The sequence below is a fragment of the Streptopelia decaocto genome, assembly GCF_964273445.1.
Source record: "Streptopelia decaocto genome assembly, chromosome: 3".
NCBI classification, from domain to species: domain Eukaryota; kingdom Metazoa; phylum Chordata; class Aves; order Columbiformes; family Columbidae; genus Streptopelia; species Streptopelia decaocto.
The window spans coordinates 86,238,812-86,263,134 of record NC_138656.1 but is presented as its reverse complement, the minus strand read 5'-3'; the positions used below and the strand labels follow the sequence as shown (position 1 = coordinate 86,263,134).

The following is a 24,323-nucleotide window of genomic DNA, read 5'->3' as shown; positions in this document are numbered from 1 at the left end:
GTAGTACTGCGGCTTTAAAATCTGAAAGCCATTCTTGCGTCTGTTTCATAGCATGAGATTTTACAGTAGATTATGGAACTTAAATACAGGGTTGTAATTTAAAATCTATTATTTCTATGCTAAATTGATCTAGTTATCATTTATCACTTTTTAACAGGTTATTAAATTGAATTCTGAAGATCAGAAAAATGTTGTACATAGTATTAGGTATTCAGAAAAAAACTCATAATTTTTGGTTTAACAAAACCACTGATCAGTACACTGTAAACCTGTAACCTAAGTTTTCCGTAGGTAAAATTATTATATTGATTGTGGTATTGTATCTGAAACTCCACGTTTAATTTTTTAAATTTTTTTTTACAACTAAATTAAAAATGTTCCTTTATACAGCTGTTCATAGGTTTTACAGTGAAGAACAGTTTTGAGTAATACAATGGAAAGTTCATGGGGCTACATTTGTACTTTTGCCAAATAATGTAATTAATTCAGTGCAAAAAAATACACTAGAGTATAATATTATAATTATAAAAATACACAAATTGCAAAATGAAGTGCAGTCATCTTATTTTGAAACAATTTGCTGACTGTTAGCTGAAGCTTAAACACCAGTCTAGTTTCACGTGCTTTACAATCTGATCTCAGTGTATAAAATCCTTGAAGCAATATAAACATGTTTAAATGAATTGTTTTAACATTTAATTTTCATAATGCAATTGCCTTGAATCATGAAACCTCAAACCTAAGATGTTCCATCAGAGGGGCAGAAATCCTGTTAACAGTGAAATCCAAAAAGCATCCAAGAAACAGCTTTTGGTTTTATGAGTCCAAAGACAACTCACGTGGTGTTCCTGTAACAACTTAAGGGAAAAAAAATAACAGAAAAACCCACTCCTTAAATCCTGCATTATAATGCGAAAGCTCCGTGCTTTTGTTGGACAGCCGAGATGGATGAATCCTAAAGTATTTCAAGATTGGCTGCTGCTTGGAATACAGTCAAACTTACACTGTTCAGCATTGTCAGAGAAAAGGAGTTATCTGCAAGCCCAAGTTTCTGTAATTAAATCCTGGACGGCCCCTTGGGTGGCTAGCGCTGACTGGTGTTATTCAAGAGAAACAAGCATTGCGTTTCATTTACGAAATACTGGAGTAGAAATAGAACGTGTCTGTCTCTTTGCCTAGCACAGTTTCAATATTTTTCTTTAAGATAAACTGTAAAAGATGTGCAGGGTCTTGCATTTCAATGTGTCTGTAAGTCACGGCTAGATCCAAGGCAGTAATGAGAGGGAAAGAAGATGATAGACAAAAATTGCTGAGGACCTGGAGGAGGAATGACCATCCAGCCCTATTGTTTTGGGGCTGCTAGTATTTAGTCCCGGCAAACCTATTCTTTCAATCAGGCAGGAAGCTAATTACATGCAATGCTTTCCTCCTTTAGCAAAAAGATAAAGTGCTTCTATTTTAGGACTGGCTGTGGAGTTTTTGACAAGATCTTATTCTGCAAGAAAATGCTAGTGACAGATCTTTTTACAGTTTTACCTAGTGGTTTGTTCAGGACTAGTTCTCTCTTTTTGGTTGGAATTTCTGACAAACTTGAAGTTCTTGGTTGAAGGTTTGAGTTTCTTCCTGGACTGTGTCTCTGTTTTACATTCATAGCTGTTGGATAAAATGTGTGCATGAGGAGGAATGATCAGGAATTCAGGAGCTGCTGTCCCTGAGGTGAGCGTCCTGGCCGTGGGGCCAGAGTGTCAGACTTGTGCTCCCTTCTTTGTTGTTTGGTGACACTGCAGCTTTTGGGGTGCCACAACAAGAACACTCCTCTTCCCAGTTTTACACCTTTCTGTAGCTAATTATTAGGGCAGCTCTGTATTCATGTGAGTACTTCAAAAACGAGCCTTTCTATAGTGAACAGGGTGGTCTTTCTTGTTTGTTTTTTGTTTGTTGCAGAGCAGCTGCAGCTACCCTACCTGGGGATTAGGTTCCAAATGTCGGATTCTCACTGGCCTGGCCAACACCAGTCAGCCTTGAACAAAGGTGTCTGTGAGCTGCTTTCTGGTGTTAATGCAGCACCATGCACTGGTCTTACCCAGAACAGAATTCCCTACCAGATTTGGGCTGCAGAGCGTTTCGGTTGTGGGTTCTGAGCAGGATCAGGCTTGGAACAGGGAGAATGTTGGTAAAATGTGAATGGTTCTTTGAGCATCTAGAAGCAGAGCTTCCAGTCACTGCACAAACCTGTAAGGCAGGCAGCGTGCAGGCACCTCAGACATGTCGGGTGTTCTGGAGATGGGGAATCCATTTAATATTTCGCTAAGGTCCCTGAGACCTTTTGAACCTGGGTTTCCAGAATTCAGGACCTTTGGTTTTACTGTTGGTCTGGTTTGTCTTCTCTTTGTACCTGAGGCTTATGTTTCTGGATCAGAAATTAATACGGTGTCACCTTACAGGTTGAAGGAAGTGTCTTTGGTTCACTCTGATAGTAAAACTGAGCGTATCTTAAATGTGTGTTTAATTTTATGTTATCTACCACTATAATGTTGGTTTTGAACTCATTGTGGAAGTATAAGGATGAGATTAACTGTCAGGAGGTCCTTCACTCGTGCTGTGTCTCTGACTCACTGTGCTTCCACTGGAGGGAGGAAAGGAAAAATCCCTAAGGGGGTGGCCAGAGTAAACAACCACCTGTAGTGAATCTGGGTACTGGGGCTTGTACAAGAATGAAGGAGATTTGAGCTTTTCTCCTCCTTTAATATCTCACACATCACTTGCGCATCCCCCCGCAGTGTTACATTCACTTGCTCTCAATTCTGCTCCCCAATAGGGAGGTTTCCGCTGACCTGGGACCCTCGGGCCAGAAGTCAGGCTCACTCGTGCTGTCCCACCACCTGCAATTGCTGTACTTCGATGCTAGGGGCCATGGTCCCTAGGCATGCCTGCCAGTCATCTCTGTCATACCTTGGAGTTATGAGCATTTCTGACTTTATGTGGGAAACTTAGTGGTAGGTAGTCTTTATGTAGGCTGAGGAAATAATGAGTTGTGTTTCTTTTTTTGTAATGAGAGAAGTATCCCTTACACAGCAAAACATAATTGTTGTCTACAAAACTGTATTGAACATGGATTTTCTCCATGCAGCAGATTGATGAAACATTCAGTAACATAAGTCACCTGGTCTGTATGTTGCTACCAATGGGAAGTTAAAAATAAACCAAAACCTTTGCAAAGGATATCTTGCAGAGGGATACTTCTTTCACTAGCGTAGTGATGTAAGACTTCAGTGTCATCTTAGCAAGAAACCTGACAAATGTGCATTGGTATGTCCTGTGCAGTTGCTACATCTTGCTATGACCTAATTTCTTCCTCTCTTCTGCTGTGATTGTATGGGTGAACCTTACATTTAGGAATGCTGTTTGGCTAAGAATAAGAAATACTGACTATAACATTGAATATGCTTGTGTATACTGTGGGTGTCAAGATCATGTCTGCATATGTCTGAGTGAGCCACAATATATATTGTTGTTGATGGAATTAACGTGGTTATATACTAATAGATATATTGGTCAAGTTATGCTGTATCCAGTCCCAAAGGGCAGAAGTGAAAGGAGAGAAAATGTCTCTGAAATATGAGTTGTCACACCATATGTTGCTGTGTGTTGAGTTAGCAAATTGTTCCCATTTATTCAGAATGCTTCAGATAAGCAATTTATCTTCAGAATGTATGGAGAATCCTTCAGATAAACAAGGAACCTGGTGAGTAATAGAGAAGAAGCAATCCAGTGTTATTCAAAACTAAATTACATCAACCATGTTGCATTGCCAAGACCATTTTAACAACTTCCTTTCAGATGAATCCTGCTTGGTTAAGCTAAAATAGAGAAATCAAATTTCCTTTGAGGCAAAATCATAATCACTGTCTATATTCAGAATAGTAAGAACAATATTTCTTTTCTAAGTAAGTGTGACAGGATTAAGTGACTAAATGTGGATATTACTATCTTCACAAAAATTGTGAAGATTTTTTTACTATTCTTTAATGATGGAAGTTCTCTGATTTAGCTTTGAGTAGGAAGATCTGAACTTCTCCCATTTTCATACGCCCTCTTGAGCTACTGGAGGGCAACATGTTTCTAAATACTACATGTAACATTATATACAGGTTTAGAAGTGCAGTGTTATCAGTGATATGACTGTGCATCAGTGTATTCTATTTTAGGTATTTTTCCTTATAAGTTAATGTGTTTGTATACATTCATTACTTGTAGAAAGTTAAGAAATATTGTCTAACTTAATTCGGTTCTTAGGAAATGGGAATTTCCATTAGTAGCCTCATTTGAGAAGCAAATGGGTTAGCCTAGAACATGCTGAAATGAGTTTATAGGATCGACTTCAGAAGTCATCTAATGAATGACATTTTGTTTTCTTTTATAATATGTTCGATTACCTGCAGGCTTCATTCACCTTTAAAGCTGGATATTATACCAACTTTGAATTCCAGCAGGTAGTAGTCAAGAAATTTGGAAGATCTGAAGACCTTTCACAATCTATGTACTCACAACATATGCTGTCCTGTACATTGTGCCCATAAAGATTTTATGACCTTTTTGCTGTTAAACTTTCGCAGTGGATAAGGACTGAAAAGAGAAGGAAATATGGATGGATTTTTAAAGTAAATTTGTTTCTTCTACTGCTTTTAATGGACACCCTGACTATTACAGATTTTGTATTGGTCCAGTTTGGTGTTAAATTACTTCCACAATGTTTAACTGTGAGCATTTGTCTCATCTCTGCAACCACCTGTGTAAAGACAGCCACTGTGATGAGGTGGCATGGGTTTGAATTTTTCTTCATAATTACTCAGGTAGGATTAATCTAAAAATTACATCTCTAATCCATTCACTTCAGGCCTCCTTCTTAGTCAGTAAGAGCAACTTCAAAGGGTGGCACATTTCATTTTGGAGTAAATATCCCTATGGAAAAATATGAAACTTTTTAGCAGTGACTGAGAATTAGAGATCCTGTTGACTGTATCCTGAAATAGCTATCTCCCTTACAAGAACATCAATAGCATTGGACATCTGGTCTCTAGTCTCTCAGTGCAAGTAAATGGCAATTGAGATTATCCACCTTAAAGCTGCTCAGCTTTTTTGCAGTGTTAGCAATCTGTCTGCAAGGTAGATTGCAATTGTCTTGCAAACTGTATTCTAAGCCACCATAGCTTTTACGTATTTTTTTAAGATTAGTATTAAAGTTTTGATTTGCTTTTGGTTTCAGTATGAAATATTTCGAGGTTTTTCAGTTAAGTCAGTTTACTCCCAGAAGTACTTACTTTTAAAATTTTAAACAGTTTATGGCTTTATTCTCCCGTTGTTCAGATTTATGAGTTGTCCATTACCCTGGCAGTATTTTGCAGTTTACTCAAAACCGCTCACACCCTCTGAAATGACCCATCCTGAAGGAAATCCCAGAGTAAAGGAAAAAAAAATGCCTGTCCTAATTAATAGCTCTGTTTCTGTTCTCAGAGAAGCTGCCAAACTTAACGTGACATGCAACAGCACAGAGAAGAGTATTTAAATGCTGCTTAGCTGAGAAATTCAGATACATATTTCATATTCCCTTTGGGGGGGGTGGGAGAGGGGAATCAGAAAGAAAGAATTCTTGAAAACAGCTGTTTTAAGATGCATCAGTAATCATTTAGAACAGTTACATCAAATAAGTTGTATCAAAACTTTCAAAATATGTTTGGCTATTGGAAAACGTCTTACACAAGAAAACCGCAAAGCAGCAACTTGAATTTCAGCATTTTTTGGTCACCATGCTACAGTAAACCTCAGCCTTGGGTCAGGGGGTCTTCTAGGCTGAAGTTGTTTATTAACCACTAAAAGCTAAGCTTTTCTTTCTCTCTCTAATTTCTGGTGACCACTAAAATAGGTATAAATATCTTGAAAAATTATACACTGTTCAGAGAAAGCTGCTTAAACATCTATTTTTGTAGAGCTTTCAAAATAATATTGATTTTACGAGGGATAGGAAAGTATGCAGCCAACAAAACCCATAATTTTTGGAGTTTCCCTGAATTCATAGCAGATACAAACCATAAAAAATAATGTGTTACATGTGAGCTTTATTTCTGTGGCTGTTTTTTTTTTTTTCTAATCAACCACAGAAGCAGATATTTGAGAGCGTGTGTCTTGTCCTGATCAAGACAAAGTACGATGTCAAACACTGAAAGCAGGATCTTCAGTGACATAAACCCATGCCTGCAGCATCTGCGGGATTCTTTCTTATTGTTATTAGCAGAATTGATTGACTGTATTTCTACCAGCAGACACAGGAAAAATCCAGAATGAATGTAGACAGCAAATACGATGAGGAAAGGCCCATAACTTCTTTACCAGCTGCATTTTTCTCACCGCTGGTTTTCCATCTTCATAGCCTTGAATTCCCTCCTAAAAGCATAAAGTACTCATTTTCTTTAGTTATTGTATTCTAATAAATTTGTCAGGCTGATGTCTTCTGAAACTTTATTTGTTACTGATTTTGCTGGGCTTTACATAGCAAGTGCATATTGTGCCAGATTAGCCTGACAGATTAGATCCTTACATTGCAAAATCTTGTCAGTACAAGAACTGCAAGTTTATGATGAGGAGATTGCAGTATGTTGGGCTCTCAAAAGTGTCACCAAGTTGCAAGAGGCTACTAGTAGCATTTCTTAAGACTTGGTTAGCTCTTAACACTCTCGTTGGTTTCTTAGTTTAGTTTACTGGAGTAATGCCACAGAGAAATAATATATGAATGAATTTAGGCTTGAAATTAAAAAAACAGTTTCAAGATCACCCTTCATACAGAAGGAGTGGGCATAAAAAAACCCCAGTAACTGCAGTACCACCACAGTACAGTACAATATAGTCAAATAGGATCAATTTCTGGCAGAAGCTGTGGCCTTCTGTGAAGGCAGAGACTGGACTTAAATTCTGACACCTCATCAAGTCTTGTGTTCTTAGGCTTTCTCAGAAGGTTGGAAAAGAAAAACTTTATCTGGGCATGGCCTGGTGGTCTCATTTATTGAGAGGAAATCAAGTGCGTGGGCTGGTGGGAGCAGGAATTCCCCTGACTGGATAACCATTGTTTAAAAATGTGTTTTGGTTTTGTGGTTGCACAGCTGGAAGAGCACATTGGTGTCAGTGGACCTGGTCCGTGATTTCTGCCATCAGTAGTGACTTTATGCGATGGGAAATCTGAACAACAGTGGGTTTGGCCACCAGCAAGGAAACAGACTTAAAAAAAAGGCTCAAATTTCCACAGAATTCTGCTTTTTGGTTTCTCTCGATGCTTTCTCTTGTGAATCATATATCACAGTCTCTGTGATTGCGAGTGACTGGAGTTTATGCTACTGTATAATTACAGTACTGAATACAGGGTAAAACAAGAAGCCTGATGTGCTTCAAAAATATGTTAAATAATGAAAAAATCAGTTGACATAGAGACCTTTAATTCTTAAATGATCTTGCTTTATTATAATATCTGTGGGGTTTTTTTCAGAGGAAGGAAGTTAGGATTGCTGTTTGCTAACAGGCTTCACAGAATCAGACCTTGTAAATAGTAAAATAATCTCCATTTGTATGGTAGTCCTATTTTATATTTGTGATATTGAATGGCATTTGTTAGTGATTTCCACTCCTGTAGAATGGAGAGTGTCTTGACAGATTAATCTCAGCAAAACTTTTACTTACTGAATAAACTGAGGAAGAACTTCCTAAGGTACTTGCATGAGGGAAACATTTCAGTTTTTACTATTTACTAGTCATATAAGGGAAAAAGAAAATCTCAGCTTGAACTGGGTTGCACTTTTCTTTTTGCAATATTACCAATAGCTTATTCTTACATTTCATTCATGCCAATTGTATTTTGAGTGCTAACTGTGTGTAACTGAAAAGAAGAAAATTATTCCAGGTACTTTATAGTAGCTAAGGCAGCTGTGTAGGTATTTTACTTTTTAATCTGTTTCTTCAGTAAGAATTTCACTATACAATTGATAACATCATTGATGGAAGAGATAGATTAGGTTATATAAAAGATGTGTAGTTTTGGCCCTAAAGCAGAAAGTTCATTAGTGGATGGAAAATTAAAGTTTCGTAATTGATTTAGTATAAATCATTTTAAGTATGAAATTTATTTAAACAGTCAATCCTAACATAGGCCAAGTTAAATATTTGGGCTTAATCCAATGAAAACTTCAGCGAGATTCCTAAAATATAGAGTTAACCTCTACCATTATGTTTCTCTATTGTATAAAAATAAGTAATTCTGTTACCTGTATTTTTGTTCTTAAATGTTGCTGGATATTTCACACATTCTATGCATTTGTTTTTATACATGCAGTTCATTGACATTTTGAAATTAGGTCAATAATTGTGAATTGTTAATTCTGGGATAAATGTAAGCTAAAATTTCATAGTCTCTAACATACGTTATTCCTGGTCTTCATTTTTAGACCACTTTTTAAATTAAGAGATGTAGTGTTAACTGGTTTGGTAGTTTTATTAAACATTTTAAAATGAAAGTGTTTCACTTGCAGCACTTTTCTTGGTCTTTTGTAACAGAGTTGCATTAACTTTTTATAGCTGGAAAAATTTAAAAAGGATTATTTTTTAATTTTATAGAGTTTTTTGTTTTTGTTTTGGTTTGTTTGTTTGTTTTTGTAGGTTTTTTTTTTTTGGTCGGTTGGTTTGGGTATTTTTTTAGCTGAACCAAGGGGAGTAATACCAATTTTCCTTGACAGTGGAATAGCAGTGTAGCCTGTTTGTGTGAAGAGTAGTTTAGGAAATGCAGTGAAAAATGATCAAAGCTATTAAAAATAAAATCTCTAGGAAAGAAGAGAGCGAATTAGTGTAAGAACGTTGGGAATAACTTGGTATAAAAATTTGAAGTTTGTATGGTAAAATAATTCTTTCATGCTTTTTAAGTCAGTCTGTACCCAAAAGCTCAGTCTCCAGTATGGTTCATTCAGTGTTTGAGTATTCTTCTGCATAAACCTTTACACCTTCTGTAAAACCTCATTGCATTTATCTCCATTCAAGCTTTTAGATTGTATCTGGAGAATAGAAATTACCTCTCTATACTTACCAGTCAGCTTTCCTAACAGTTACTTTTGCCATTATTATGAGAGGATATTTAATATACGAGTTGAAACTTTGCACTGGAATACTTGACTTGTCTGTTTGAATTGTCAAGCAGCTTCCTATAAATTAAACACATAAGTAGAATAGCGACTTGGTTTAAAGAATATGCTATAAAATTCCTTATACATCTGTTTCAAGTAATCTAATATTTCCCTCCTGTTCCAAGTCCACTTTACAAAGACGACAATGTTAAAAAAAGCGGTGGAAAAATACTAGGTAAGCCCCCACCTTTTCACGGGGGGATGAGATATTTCGTTTGCACTCGCCTGTCCCCGGCTGCCTGGCCAAGCTGAGGGTTTGCGCTGGAGAAGCGTTTGGTGACGGTCAGTCAGAGTGACAGTATGGCTGTCATCGTGCTGTCCCAAAATGCAAATGTTTCAGTATAAAATGGGAAACATGCTGTTTTAAATTATTTAATAACGGCAGTTGAAATTGCATTTCCTTTGAATTTCATTAGTGTGCGTTCTGTGAGGACTTTGCTGTGCCAGATACATGGATTGACAAGGCTGTCTTTGCAAGAATCTCTCAGCTGCCTAAACAGCTGTAAAAATAAAAATACCGCTCACTGGCTATTAAAACTCTTAGCAGCAAATCCTTCCAGTCACTTCTGGCATGGTGAGATTAACCAGGAGATGTTTTTGCAAAATAATTGAGTAAGTAATTACAATGGTAGGTGATAAATGGTGATCTAAAAGTATAAAATCCAATTATATTGGTAGGATATTTCTGGCTTTGTGATTAAAAGGTGTAGGGTGTAATTAGAAGGGGGATGATCCTCAGTTTAAAAGCTTAACAAATGTTTGTTATATATTGCTCATTCATGCAGAAAAATGACTTGTGATCTGCAAACATTTTCATATATGAATAATTGCGTGCAGGCACTTTAGCGCCACTGATTTCACTCAGATTATTCACCCATGTTAGCGTATGTGTAACAGTTTGCAGGATCATAGACTGAACAGATGGGTTAGTAGTGCCAAGTACCTAAATAAAGCAAGTCTTTTCAGATACTTTTGGGCTGGGGAAATCATTCTACCCGTGGGGCTTAGGGCATGCTTTTAGAAAATATGTGTGTCTTGGTGCAAATATTCATAACTGCTACTTCAAGAAAGTACACAGTAAACTTGGAGTGTCCTATAGAATAATATAATTTGTAGTGAATGTGCTGTAAGGTTACTTGCTACTCTACAAAATAACTTATATTTGAAGAATTTTGTCATGTTTTGGGTATACACTGTAGAGTATATGTAATTTGTAGGAAACACCTAAGATAGTTTCTGTTATGGTATAGCAATAGTTACCTAGGAAAAAATAGTTTTTCTAGTACTTGTAGCAAAAAGATGGGAAGTGGTCACCTAGTGGATTACAATTAAATGTCAGAAACTTGTCAAAGAGCTTTGTTATGGCTCATGTAAGGCAGTAGCATATTCTGGCAGTCTGGAAGTCCTCTCATAATACATCCTCTTGAGCGTATCTGTCTCATGCCATTTATTTTGGCTGGCTGCTGCATCTTGTGCCCTGAACAATGCAGATTGTAAATTTTCTGGGGCGAACATAATTTCTGGCAGTGCATCATTATGAATTGAATGTGTTTCAGTTCTAGTTGTAGACTCCACCAGGTTGGATTTAAATTGTGTAAAATTTTCATGGAAACTCTTAGCTGTTTTGCAGAAGACATTGCATGGGATGGGAAGAAATGAAAATTACTTTTTATTCGTTTACCTCCGCTTGTGGGAAGGATAATTTGACATTAGTGGAAGAGGTTTTTTTGTTCGTTTTGTTGTTGTCGTTTTGTAAATACCTTGGGAGTGTGGTGCTGATTTTTTTTGTGCAATTCTACCACCAAGACAACTAAGCCACTGACCTGTTCCCAACAGCTTCAAGTTAATGGTGTTGCCATGAGTATTTGTTGGAGTGGTTGTGTTGTAACCTTGATAAAGAGGATCAAACGAACAGTATCAGTCTGGCATTGGATTTTTAAAGATTGTAACTGATAATTTGTAGAACTAGACAAAATCAAATGTGAAGGCAATCTTCAAACCAGCGTATGAATGAGAATTTAAGTGCATCAGGCAGCCATTGCTAAGATAGCTGGTGTTGTCTTGAGCAATGCGCCTTATGAAGCTCAAAAGAGATGTAAAACAAAAAGAAAAAAAATGTTATTGAGTCTGTATAAAAGTCTTCAAATTATGACAGGGTTATGTGATGTAAAAGCGAGGTGATGAGGCCCTCTGTAAAATCTAAGATAGATAAACATGTCACTTGGTGTCTCCTGTCAGCTACAGAATACTGAGGGTGGGGAAGTTAGTTACAGTTCTTCCTCTTGGATATTGTAGAACCTTTTAAAATCACAGTGTCTATTTCATAAGCGGTGATTTTTTTCTGCCTGTAAGCAATTTGTTGCAGTGTAAGTGAGGTACAAAAGCTATGACTCCCCCAAAATAATGCCTGCAGATTTTGAAAAATAAATCCAGCTTATAGTGAGGAGTCTGTCCCGAGTTTCTGGTCAAATCCTCTTGCGGGGTACTTACAGCTCCCAGAGGCACAAGTGACAACAAAGACATTATCCTCATTTGTTTTACTTGTCTAATTATGCACGTTCCTTTCTGTGAAATGGAGGTACTGAGCTTAGTAGAGTAAACTGGGTATTTTTTAATATAAAGAAAATGCAAGTGGTCTGGAAAAATATGTAACATAAATGTTTTTCAGTGTCTTGAATTAAAACATTCTTTCACTGTCATTAGTTTCATCAGCTTATGATGTGCCAGAAACAAAACATGCAAATAGATATCTGCAGTGACAGTCAACAAAGTAGCCAGGATTACAGAAAAATAACATATGGGATGTTCTAGATACCGACTTTTCAGAAGAAAAAAAAAAGGCATTTAATATTTCAATCAACTTGTGGATTCTTTACTTCCACATGACACAAAAAGAACCCAGATAAACAGCATTGCCTTGCAAGGCTGGTGTGTAGCCACTCCATAGCTGTTACAGTGACCTAATGTCATCTTATAGGGTTGCAGTTAAGGCCGTAGCACCAAAAATTCTACGCTGCCTGAAGAAAGCAGTTTCAAAAATACTATAGTATATAGGAATGTTTTTATTCTTACAAGTCTGGGTTACTTCCACTTGTATTATTTTCATTTTATGTTGCTTGCAATTTAAACACCATTTTGTTGAAATTCCTTGAACATTTATTGGGAAACCTTTTAAATACACAGTATATAGTTGAAATATGTTTTGCTGAAAGTGTGCGTGTGTCATATAGAAGGAATTTATATTAACTCTCACCATCCTCCCCACTCAATCTGATGTGTTTCTTTTGATAAAGACAACATTTAAAGCACACACACACTCTCTTTTCTAGTTAAGATGTTGAAACAGAGGATGCATTTATCAAACTGCTTTTATTTGAAGTTATTATCGTAATGCAACATCACATAGATAATTTTAAAAGGTTTAAGTATTAAAAATATATAAGTATTAAACCAGGTTTATGTATTACTCTTAATGTTGCATTATGTGATATATGTCTGGATTCTAAAAGTGCTGTGGTCAGAAATATATTAACTTCTAATAGATTCAGTGCTTATGATTAAAAATAGCTGAAGTAAATTCTAATTTTAGCATGATGGATTTAAGAGGAATATGAATTATTCTGAAATAATTTTGTTAATTTTATGTGATAGTACTTTATCTTCTATATAGTAAATTTGGCTTCATCTGTAAATATTGTTTTATGTGATTCAGTTCTATAAAGACAATATTTACCATTAATGGCTTTTTAGTGGTAAGAAGCTGATGAATTATATGGAACAGACTTTTTTCCCTGAAGTACTTTATTGTTTTTTAATTGCTGATGTATTTTTAAGTAAAAATATTATCTGTTTTAAGTAAAAATATTATCTGTTTATTATAGTTTTAGCAGTCAGCTGTTTCTCTGTATTTGGCAAGATATTAATTATGTAAATTCAAAGAACTGGTAAAAAAAATCATTACAAGCTGTGCTAAATTATAAAAGTATTGTTTTAAAGTAATCTTAAAAAGGAGAAAACTGACAGAAGTTAAATATTTGCAAAATATATTTGCAGAGTTCTGAGGAAAAATTGTATTATTATTGTAACTATCAGGAAGAGATTTGTTGAAGGGTTTTAAGACAAATTTAAGCCATTGGAAAAAAGTGCTCCCTCTAAAAAAAGATATCTCTCTCTCAACTTGGAAATATCTCACAAGTGTATAGTACTTATGTAGCTCATAGAAGTGACTGTTTAGAAGAGCATAACATATAAATGTTGTCAAAGCAATTCTGTTTAAAATTTGTAGCTTTTGGTGCTTGCAGCTGTCAAGGAAAGTACTGTGCTACAGTTGGGAGATATGACAACTGCAGATACTTGACTTGTCTGTTACTGAAAGTAAAGTCTTTGAATTAGTCTTTTTCTTTTTTTTTTTTTTTTTTTTTTTTTTTTTTTTTTTTTTAAGCAGAAACCAAAGAAAAAGACCTTTAATCTGTATTTAGTTGCAGCTTTATTGCATGAAATCCGCCTTCCATAAAATGGAGTTTGATTGACTACCTCTTTGGAAAGCTCGTTATGATATGGAATAAATGTTCTTAACTGTTTGAACTCCATGCTTTAATTTATGACAACAGCATAAATAAATCAGAATAATAATATCAGAACAAAGTGAAACTCTAATTAAGATAAGAGTTTTCTCTCTGAAAATTTCTTTAAATATATATGTGGGGTTTTTAAAATTTTGTAGTCTATAGATAAAAAGGCAAAATTCAGGGTTCTAATTGACAGAAACCACAATTGAATTAAGCCTAAACTATTCACTGAGTTCCAAGGTCTAAATTTGTAGTTACTGTCAGCAGAACATCAAGTAGTCTTGCATGAGAAATATTCCTACAGTTTGCCTTGTGTAATGGACCTCAACCTTATGTTTAGTCTTTTTATTATTAGAGCTATAATATCAACAGAAATACTAGAATTTCTATCAAACTCTGCCTATTCATATTAGTCTTTAAAATAGACTTTTTGTTTGTCATCCTACAGAAAGTAAATTCCTGTACTGAAAAACACGAGTTGTAAAATCAATGTTCTCATACAGCAACTCTGTAGTCGTGATATTCTTATAGCTCTTAATTTTTTTGAGTACCTGTATTGTTGTGAAATAAGAATAGAAGAGATCCCTGAGACATCAAATGTTGCAGAAATAATTGATTTTTAAAGGAAAGTTTTCTGCCTTGATAGAGTATTCTACAGGTTAGTAGAATTTAAAAATAAAAAAATAATTCCTTTTTACTGATTTTAATCCATGTCAGCTGGAGGAGAAAAAATGCAATAGTCTCAAAAGATACAGATGTAAAGAGAATAAGACAAAATAGGGTAATTAAGGGGAAAAGTATCAGTTTGGAATTGTCTGTCTTGCTAGTTACACATTAAATAGTGTCATATACTGGTACTTACCAAAGTGTTTGCATATGGAGGTATTTTTACTATGAGTATAGAATGATAAAGATTCCCTCCAGAGAAAGGAAGCTCTGGAGGAATAAACTCTCTAACTATTTTCTCATTGGCCAGATGCCTGAAAGCACTTCCCCTAAACTGCACACCACATTGCTTTATTTTTCTATACGTTGCACAAGGATGAGTCATGTTTTCTTTCAGTAATGCCCAATAATGGGTTTGTTTTCTTATTCTATCTTTTTTTTTTTCCTTTTTACAATTGTATATCTGTATACATGCCTTCAGTTCTCAGTCGTTTATGTTTTTAAGACCTTTACACTCAGAACATTGATTTAGCAATGAGTACCCAAATCTCTAATAAAGAGTAAAATGTACACTTAGACAAGGCTAAAATAAACTTGGATAAAGCTTTCTATAGCAGCATACAAGAATATTATTATTTGGGAAAACAGAGGGAGTGTACCCAGTACTAGAGGATGCATTTCAAATATCATTATGCAAGATCCAGCAAGTCCTTGGTTTTAGCATCTATTCTAAACATCAAGGCATAAAATTGTTTTGAAGTGGTGTGTGTGATATGTTTGGCTGATTGCTATGGATTTCAAGAACAGATTTTTAGTAGGATCTGTGCTCTTAAGTTGTTTTGAAAAGTCTTCCTAAATATGTATGAAATATCAAATGTTGAGATGAAATAATGTGACCAATTAAAATACAATAATGTATTTTCCAGCAAGCAAGCTATGAGTGAAATTCAGGCTAATGAAGGTAATTGGCAAAAGTCATATTGAATAACTAAGGCCAAAATTTGACCTCTGCAGTTAGGAAAGTGAGAAGAACATTGATTTAATGTTTTGTCTGAAGTTTTTAAATTAAGACAATTTGGATATATTAGACTAATAACTATATCTGTTCCCTTCTAAGCAATTTTTTTTTTCTAACAAAACAATAATTTTTTACTTCAGTTGAATTTTGGAAGTTAGTGGATATTCCACTAAATTAAGTATGACTTTTCATACTGATTTTCAAAACTGAATTTAAAACACTTTACATGGAATCCGAAATTTCATGCCCACTACTTTACTTCCAAAACCACTTAATATTTAAAGTTTTTTCCCAAGATCTTTCCTTGAAAGATGTCAGGTTGTTTAAATAGACTGTCTGAAATATGTAGAGACTTGAAGTCTGTAAGCTTGCATTCCTGTTGTGCGAGAGCACTTTGGGCCAGTACCATGTCCACGTAGCATGGAGTAAATCCACTTAACTGAAAATGTTTATCTTCTATCACAATTTAAAATAGCAGACTTACTCTGATAAGGTTGCACAAAAGATGTCTGCTAATTAGTCTTAGAAAGAGCTGGATGTTGTGTATTAATAGTCTCAGTCGTGTTTCTCCACAGCGGCTGCACAGGTGCAAAAAACCTGGCAGAGCAAGATGTACAGCAGATGTGGCAGCATCACATTCGGGATGGGGTGAACTCTTGTTTCTCCTACAGTCCAACTTCTAACAGCAGCTGTGAACAAGAATCCCTATCAGATAGGCTACTTGATGGGCTGATCACTTCTCTTCAAGGTCAAAAGGGAAGATAAGTTAGGAATATGTCCATAGACTATATAATTTTTTCATGTTAGAATATAGATTTTGCTAACGCTATGATATTTCAAAGTGTAATGCCATCTAATGAAGAATATAATCTCATTTGCTCAGATTACAATTAAGTTAATGCAAGCAGTTTCATGTTCTGTAACTTCATGAAAAAGTTTGGTTTGATTTGAGTTTAAAGGACATAACTTAATGTACTGTCCCATAAATTAGAACTAATTCCAGAGATAAATCAAAACCCCATGAACTGATAAAGTTTATTAGTTGTATTTTAAATGAAACTGGCTCCAAACCTAATGATAGATTGTTATAAGCAAAGACCTCAGTCCTGCAAAAGACTTGCTGCATACCTAGGTGTATCCGAAGCACCGGTGGTAAAGTAGTAGTATCTTTTGTCAAACCACAAGACCCAGATTCCTTCTAATAATCTTATTAAGATATTTCTTTAAGCTTGTTTTATACGATTGCTTATGTGTAGAATGTGGATTTATGAATATTTTTTTAAATAACTAAATACTTAGAATATGGAGCAGTATCACTGTGATTCTATGACTAAATTTATCTGTCCTACTGAGATCAAGACTCTTGTCTCTCTACAATACTTCTACATTGTAAAGTAGAAGTGCATTTTTTTGATTGTTTTCAAATACCTTATTCTGATGATAACTTTATACTCCACCTTCTGGATTATGATTTTATTTCCACTCTATAGAAAAAGGTAAATCTTAAAAGCCTTTCTTCTGTGCAATTTGCTCTTGCCAATATTATTGCAAATATTGTCAGTAAATCTGTAAACTAAGTAATGTCAACTGAATCACCTCCATTTTGCTAGGTCTGCAGCATTTCTGTTGTTACCGTGTTCACTGACATTAAGACAGTCTACTTGCCAGCATTTTGTAGTGATGTGAATCTCACTTTACAAAGAAAAGCAATTCAGTGCTGAAAATGGAGCTCGAAAAAATCTTTATATTGTTTGCATATATTTTTACCTCAGACCTATTCAGAGTCTGAAGTTTTCTAGGTGAAAACTCACTATTAAGTATAACGATGCTGTGTGCAATCACACAACCTCTTGGACTTTCAACTTCCATCTGTCTTCCAGAAATACGCCCCTTCACAATGCACTGAAGTGGTTGCAGGAGCAAAAGGTTATAATCTCGGTGTGTTATGAGTATCTTCTATGCTGCCAAACATCATGATGCATACAAAGCACAGTGAGTTAGAGTTAGGCAGCCATGAACAGGAAGGCAATGTGCATTCAAAACAGTTCATCAGTCTGAGAAAATACTTAGCACTTTGCTGCAGAAAATCAGAGCTCTTTGCCTGCTTTCCTCATGGGCCTGGTGGAAAAGGACTGGTAGATAATCCTTCATCTTCCATTTTGCTGAGCCAAGCACAGGGGAAGTTGGCCAGGATGTCTCAGTTGCTGCAGTCCATAAAGGAGAGGCCAGGAGGAGACACATTTTGTCTCTTCATTTGTCTGCTCTGGAAAGCAAATGCATGTGCTAAAGATATGGGGAGAAAGGGAGCTGAAAATTAGCATCAACATCAGTTTGATCCGGCAAAGTTACTTGTGCATCTACTTCTTGCAGACTTTCATGCCATCACTCTGGTACTTGGGAGTGGGAAGATTGAATCCCACTTTTTGTTTATTAAAGCTGATGATGTTTCATGTTTCTACAAGTTACTTTGAGATTAATGTGGTGTATTTGTAAGTTTGTGCCCTACTAGGTCGAGTAATGAAACTCTCAGAATCATTACCAAATCTGATCTCTGAATAGAATACAAGTTGTGAGGTGTAGTGTAGAGCATGGATTTGACTCAAGGGTTGGAGATATGAGTTCTAGTTCATTATTTCCATAATTGCCTAATGCTTCTCAGACAGAGTCTTAGTCATCTAAGGGTTCTAAGAAGTTTGAATATGATGTTTGTGTATTCAACAAATAATACAGAAAAACTACATAAGCTAAGTGTATGTTTAAAAGTGGCACAGTAAAGAAACTCTTACTCCTTTGTTTCTAAAATATTTGTTTCTTGGCAGCACTTGTCTGGATGTATAGCAGATGTACTAAATATAACCTGCCTATGATTTAATACAGCACACATGTAGAAAATGAAAATAACATTAATACATGTTGTTATTTTAATATGGACCTTTGGGCAAAAGGAAGTACTGTTCTGGTTTGGACTAGTTATGCTGTAATATAAATAGAAAATTTGAGTTTCCAGGATTGTCAGTCTGGCAAAGTTCATTTGACCTCAATTTGTGATGCAAGACTTTTGAAAATAATGGCCTCATTAACATTTATTATGTATTTCTGTTAATAGGAGGAATGCTTTTTGAATTTAGAAGCTCCTATTACGAGAGTATGTGGCTATGACACACCCTTCCCTCACATCTTTGAGCCTTTCTACATCCCAGACAAATGGAAATGCTATGATGCTCTTCGAAATATGATAAACTACTGAGCAGTAGTACAGGTGAGAAATAACGTCTTATACCGACAGTTTGCTTTTAAATGATTCTGACAGAGTGATTGTAAGGTTTGGGGCTAAAGTACTACTCTTTTATTTAGTTATTTATTTATAACAAGAGTTGCTTCTTATGGCTATGGGTCTTCAGTCTTAAAGATGTCAGAATATTTTCAAGTAATGCCAGTGTTTAAAATTAATCACCTTGCTTTTAATCAATCCGAAAATTAAATGCCTTCTATCCTGAGAAGTGAAAAGAATGTAAAGTGAAAGGTGGAAGGAACAGTAATGCACAGAATATATTTCACCTATAGTAGAAGACTTACAGTTACTTTATAGGCAAACCATAGTATTAAATGTTATAATTTTTCACTCTTCAGTGTGGCCTGGAATCTTGTGAGGTACGAAGGCGGCCCAATTTACAAAAAATATAGGCACTGCATTGCAAACGTAATTCATGTATTTTTAATGTTCTGTGTATCTGTAGTATCTTACAGTTCTCCTCAAATACAAGTCTTATATTTAATATGTATTCTAAAAATATTTTTTTCTTATAAGATTATATGTAATTTGGTCATGCTTGAAGATTTCTGTTTGCAGAGCTGTTCAGGCACCAAGTCTGTGAAATAATATTTATTTCTATTACATGTTTATTAATCACAGTCTGTAAAATCTTTTGTCTCTGTTTCATTCTAATATAATACTAAATTGCATTAGGCTGTGCAGTGGCCAACTGGGATTTACTGTTGTGTGTTGCTGTGGGAGAACTTCTGTTGTTTAATGACCAAAATTTAATAGTTGGGAAATGTGTCAATGCATTGTATTCTCTACTTCCTATAATTAAGTGAATCAAATAGCTTGGTTTTTAAGATTGAGTCTTGATGGGTCATTTACATCTGAACTAAATAGAAAACGACAGGCCTGTTCTCCTGTGGAAGAAGGAGATCCTGGAACAGTCAGTCAGGGGATTTGTAGCTATGGACTCGGAAGAGGGGATGGCCAAGGTGGCCCCTATATTAGGGGCGCCCTCTTGTGTCCATTTTACCTATATGTTAAACTGTGAATTAAATTTAGGGCCAGGGGTAGAAGGTTGTAAATACCTCATGTTAATCTCGTTTATATGCATACTTACTTTCAGAACAATTTTTGTGTTTCACTTTCTTAGTTTCCCTTGGTAGTGGAATGCCTGTATGGGAGGCACTGTCTCCGAAAAATAATGTAGTTCCACTTACAATATTTCTACAAAATCACCTGTTATTGACATACCAGAGCATTTCCTTAGGATTAAAACTGAAGAATGTTGTCATCTTTTTGTAGAATAGGTAGTAAACACTCTCTTTTTCATGACAGTTGTCCTTGCCTTTTATCTGAGTTGAAGTAAACTTATTAAAGACTTATTTTTTCTTTGGCACCTCTGTAATGAAGTCAGTGAAGCTTTTCTAAAGAGAAAGGGTTGTATCTGCTCTTTGAGGCAAGTTACTGGACCGTGCTTGGTAACCTCTAATCTGTTTGTTTGTAGAGGAAACCAAAGGACCAAATATTTTTACTTCTGTGTAAGGAAAGGAAAACAAACAGAGGACATTCAGTTGTTCAGAGAATTAGTTTAACCACTGTTCCTCCATAGGATGGTAAAGTGAGGGAAGTATGAGGAGAATAAAGTGCGTTCTGAGTTTGCATTGAATTTGCACACAATCCAGTTACCACACTGAGGTCCATACTAAACCTTTCTGTGAAGCTGATATGGACTAAAATCTGGAAAAGTCATCTGCATTCATATTTACATTTCTCCTGTGGGCTGCACTACATACAAATATTAGAGGAAGTTATTGGCCAGCTGAAAATGGGGATTTACCATATCAAGGAGCAGGATTATTAGGGAAACACTGTAAAGACACAAAAAACTCTGCTTTCTGGTTTGTCTAAGAAAACGTCCAGATGGTGGGACCCTTGACACCACGTCTTTTGGCTGGTGTGACTAGATATTAGTGCTACAGAATGAGCTGCTCAAAGGTTTGTCTGAGAGATAACCTCAATGTGCCTTGTTGTGGGACACATTACAGGGGAGTATTCCTTATTTTTCTGTGTGCTATAGTAGGTAATTTGTTTTATATGCTTGATGCAGCAGTTGTAGTAGATCTCCATCCTGCCATCTACTCTACAGTTTGCATATAAGGTGGTGTCCTTATGTTTCTGAGAAATTGGAGAATTGCTTTATATTTGCTTCTTTTTGTACTCGGTGTAACATTTATTAGTGACATTACTTGCCGTCGGTCCAGATTGATGAGGTTAATGTGTTCCAGGCCACCTGACGTGCAGGGAGACAGGGGTATCCTTTCTAGGAGATGATGTGGATTTGAGCACAGCCGTAGCCTTCTGGATCTTAGAAAAGTTGGACCCATTCTTGTTCTTCTGCTGGAGAGGAGACAGCAGTTCCCTGCGGTGCACGGGGATGTAGGGTTGGATTTTGAGTTACAGAAATGGGCAAGCTGTGTAAGTTGTTGCTTGATTTATGTTTCAAGCCATTTCTGTTAGATACGACCTGGTGGCATGGATGGCTACCTTCTTCTTTTCCCCTCTTAATCAACAGCTTACTAGAAATTGCTTCATCTGTTGCTTTCAGGCAGGCTGTGGAGTAAAAAAAACCCAAGCAGTAATTGCTAAATGTATCACTGGTATATATCAGATTGTCCTTTCTAACATGGCCTGAAATGTCTACAGTTTGAGGGAGAAGCTACCTACAACTTCATTTCATGAAGTCTGCAGTAACATGATTCCCCTCCCTTCTTATTGGATAACACGGGGTTGTATAACGTTCCGTGGTCCACCTCTGTTTGAAAGTCTTCTTCAGACCTGGAAACATGTTCTATATTAAAGCAAGTGAATGCTAATTCCAAACTCATTTTTACCAGTTATAGTATGCTTTTCTTTACATTATTGGTGTGTCCAAATATTTGTGTCCTTATTCACATAAGTATTTCTCACTTAACAAAGAATAAATCTGCATCTTCTTTAAAAAACAAACAAATCCCTCCCTGAAATATATTTGGCTGTGTGCGCACATGCACCTCATACCCAGAAAAGTTCCTCTCGGGCACCTGGATTAACTCACTGCTTTATGTCTGAGGCTAATGCAGGGTCTCACACTAGATGCTACAGTCAATCATTTCTAAACTCAGCTTTATTATCTTAATGTACATTTGGTTTTATTCAGCAGGTGTTGACAGTGTCTCACACATGCATAGTCTCTTATCTTTAGATTGACAGTACAGATGGTTTTTCCTGCTCAAAGACGGCATCTGACAATGCATACTGTATACCTCACCACTGAGACAGGCAAGAGCAAAATCTGTATCTTTCAGCAGCTTCTTAGTTATTAAAATTTATAGCTGTGTTAGCTATAAGAGAAATAGCTTCCAGGTAGGCAGCTGTGTTCCAGACAGCTCTTTGTAGTTGGAAAAAAGATAAAGACAGAAGCAGCGGTGAGATTAGGATGGATATGAATTTCCTGGGTAGATGGAATGGTGCCTGACCGCTCATTTGGGGAGGAAAACCAAAAACAAAACCCGAAGAACAAAACAAACCAACCAAACAAAAAGGAACAGAAGAAAACAGCCACACATTTTATAAAACATACTCTCATGATACAGAAGTATCATATATATATTAAGGGATGGCTGTAGCATGGAAATGGCAGATAGCCAAGTGCTTTTCTGTTACCTTTTGCAGCTTTTTCTACCACGTTTGCTTATTCTGTTTTCTTGTCAAATTCTGCATGTTAAAGCTTTCCCTGCTAGGTGACAGCTTACTTCCATGAGAGAGAGTGTGTGCATGTGTATGTAGAGACATCATTACTATTACAAATGTAGTCACACTGAACTTCATTATGGAACTATTATATGGGAAGTTTAATCTTGGTGCTTAAAGGTTAGGGGATGATGGGGGGTTGATTTAAATTTATTTTTCTTTCAAGCATGTATTTGAAGTTGTATTTCAACATCCAATACAGTTTGCTCAGAACCAGTGCTCCAGCTGAGAGAGACAGCAATACTTTCCTTTCCTCAACCAGGAAGTTGTGGTGGGAAACAAGAAGGGACCTGGTAGATACTTTGGTTTGTAATTGTCTGTTCTTTGCACTCCTGTTGTTAGGCAGGGCTTCATACACCTTAACTTGAGGCACAAGAGAAATATAATTCCTCTCCCTCTTTGGTAAATAAAATATGAGAGACTGTGCAACATCATTTCTTCCTAACCCAAGACTAACAACCAGATTGTTTTTTTTTCAACCTAGTCCTCATTGTGGCAGGGTAGACTGCCTGCCTTTTGTAATGCGCTGTCTGTAACCGAGTAGAATTAACAACCTCCAGAGGCATGAGCAGGATGCAGCATTCCTGGTTCATGTTTTCCTGCTGGATGGCAAAAATCATGCACACGGCCAGTGAATCATGTCTTGTTCACAACCAGTGAGTAGTCCAAATGTAAGATAGCAGTCTGCTAGTGCTATGAGTTAGCCTGTCAAAATGACTGTTGCAAGGCTATACTTGCATTCAAACCTTGCTGAGAATCTGTGCAAGATCAGGAATAATGAAATTATCTTTAAAAAACCCTGTAAGTAGGAAAGGTATTGACTGTAGTTTTTTACAAGACCCTCTTCACTGTAGTAGTAGATAGTATAACTAATAGAGGTTTAAGAAAACAACATGTAACACTTTGCTTAACGTGCTACAGTGGGATGGAAGACACTTCATCATAACGTTTTTTGCATAAATGGTGGTAATTAGTGTTGTTTTGACACTAGATATCAGTTGCAGCATTTCTAATTTCTGCGTGTCTACCTTGGGAGCTTTAAAAATGTAATATAGTTTTCAGTACATACTAAGTAATTATTTTGTTATAGTTCACAAACCTTGAGGTTAAGAGGACATCATCAATTTAAAAAGTAAGATGACCATGCAGGGTGCTATGTATTTAAGTTGTGGATATTACTTTCAGCCGTGAGATTTGTAATTTATTTTTTTACCTTCTTTTGCAGAGATGAGAGGAACGACAGGGAAATACAGAAGCCACCTTCAAAACTCTTGACACTTTACACAGATCTTTCGGGTTTGGAATTCACAGAGCAGACTGTTTTCTCTGAACTCAACTCTCCTTAATATTCATCTTGGCTATTCTTCAGAAAGTTCAAATCTTCCTTAATTATGAAATCAGTGATGGGCAGCTGATTGCTATACAAGTAGTTTCAGATGCATTTAAAGATATTTCAGATGTCATATGAATGTCAGACATTGCCATGCTTCACAAGGTTACATCTCTAAACTTCACTGTGTAAATATTAGAAGCAAGATTTTATTCAATAAAACATATTATGCACATGTTGTCTCTTGGTTTTGTTACTGATTTGGGAAAACCCAAATAAGTTATTTGAATATGACTGTATTTTCAACAAAATAAACCTTAGACAAACAGACCAGCTTGTGCATCTGGTTTGACTGGGACCTCCTTTAACCAGTGTCGCTCGCTGCCTTTCCTCTGGGTGGCTTCATGTAAAATAGTCCCAAATCCTGATTTCCTTTCTGGAAGGGAAATGAAACCCTTCTTTTTTTTGAGAA

The 24,323-nt window shown here is 36.0% G+C and overlaps 1 protein-coding gene across 1 annotated transcript in view; it reads left to right on the top strand.

The window, feature by feature from the left end:
- BCKDHB (branched chain keto acid dehydrogenase E1 subunit beta) overlaps positions 1-24,086 on the top strand; it is a 116,686-nt gene extending 92,600 nt beyond the window's left edge. Inside the window, exons 10-11 of the mRNA XM_082047859.1 lie at positions 18,574-18,726; positions 23,747-24,086. Of these exons, the coding sequence (XP_081903985.1) occupies positions 18,574-18,714 (141 nt within the window). The 3' untranslated portion in view covers positions 18,715-18,726; positions 23,747-24,086. The remainder of the gene's footprint in view (positions 1-18,573; positions 18,727-23,746) is intronic.
- The last annotated feature ends 237 nt before the right edge of the window (positions 24,087-24,323 follow it).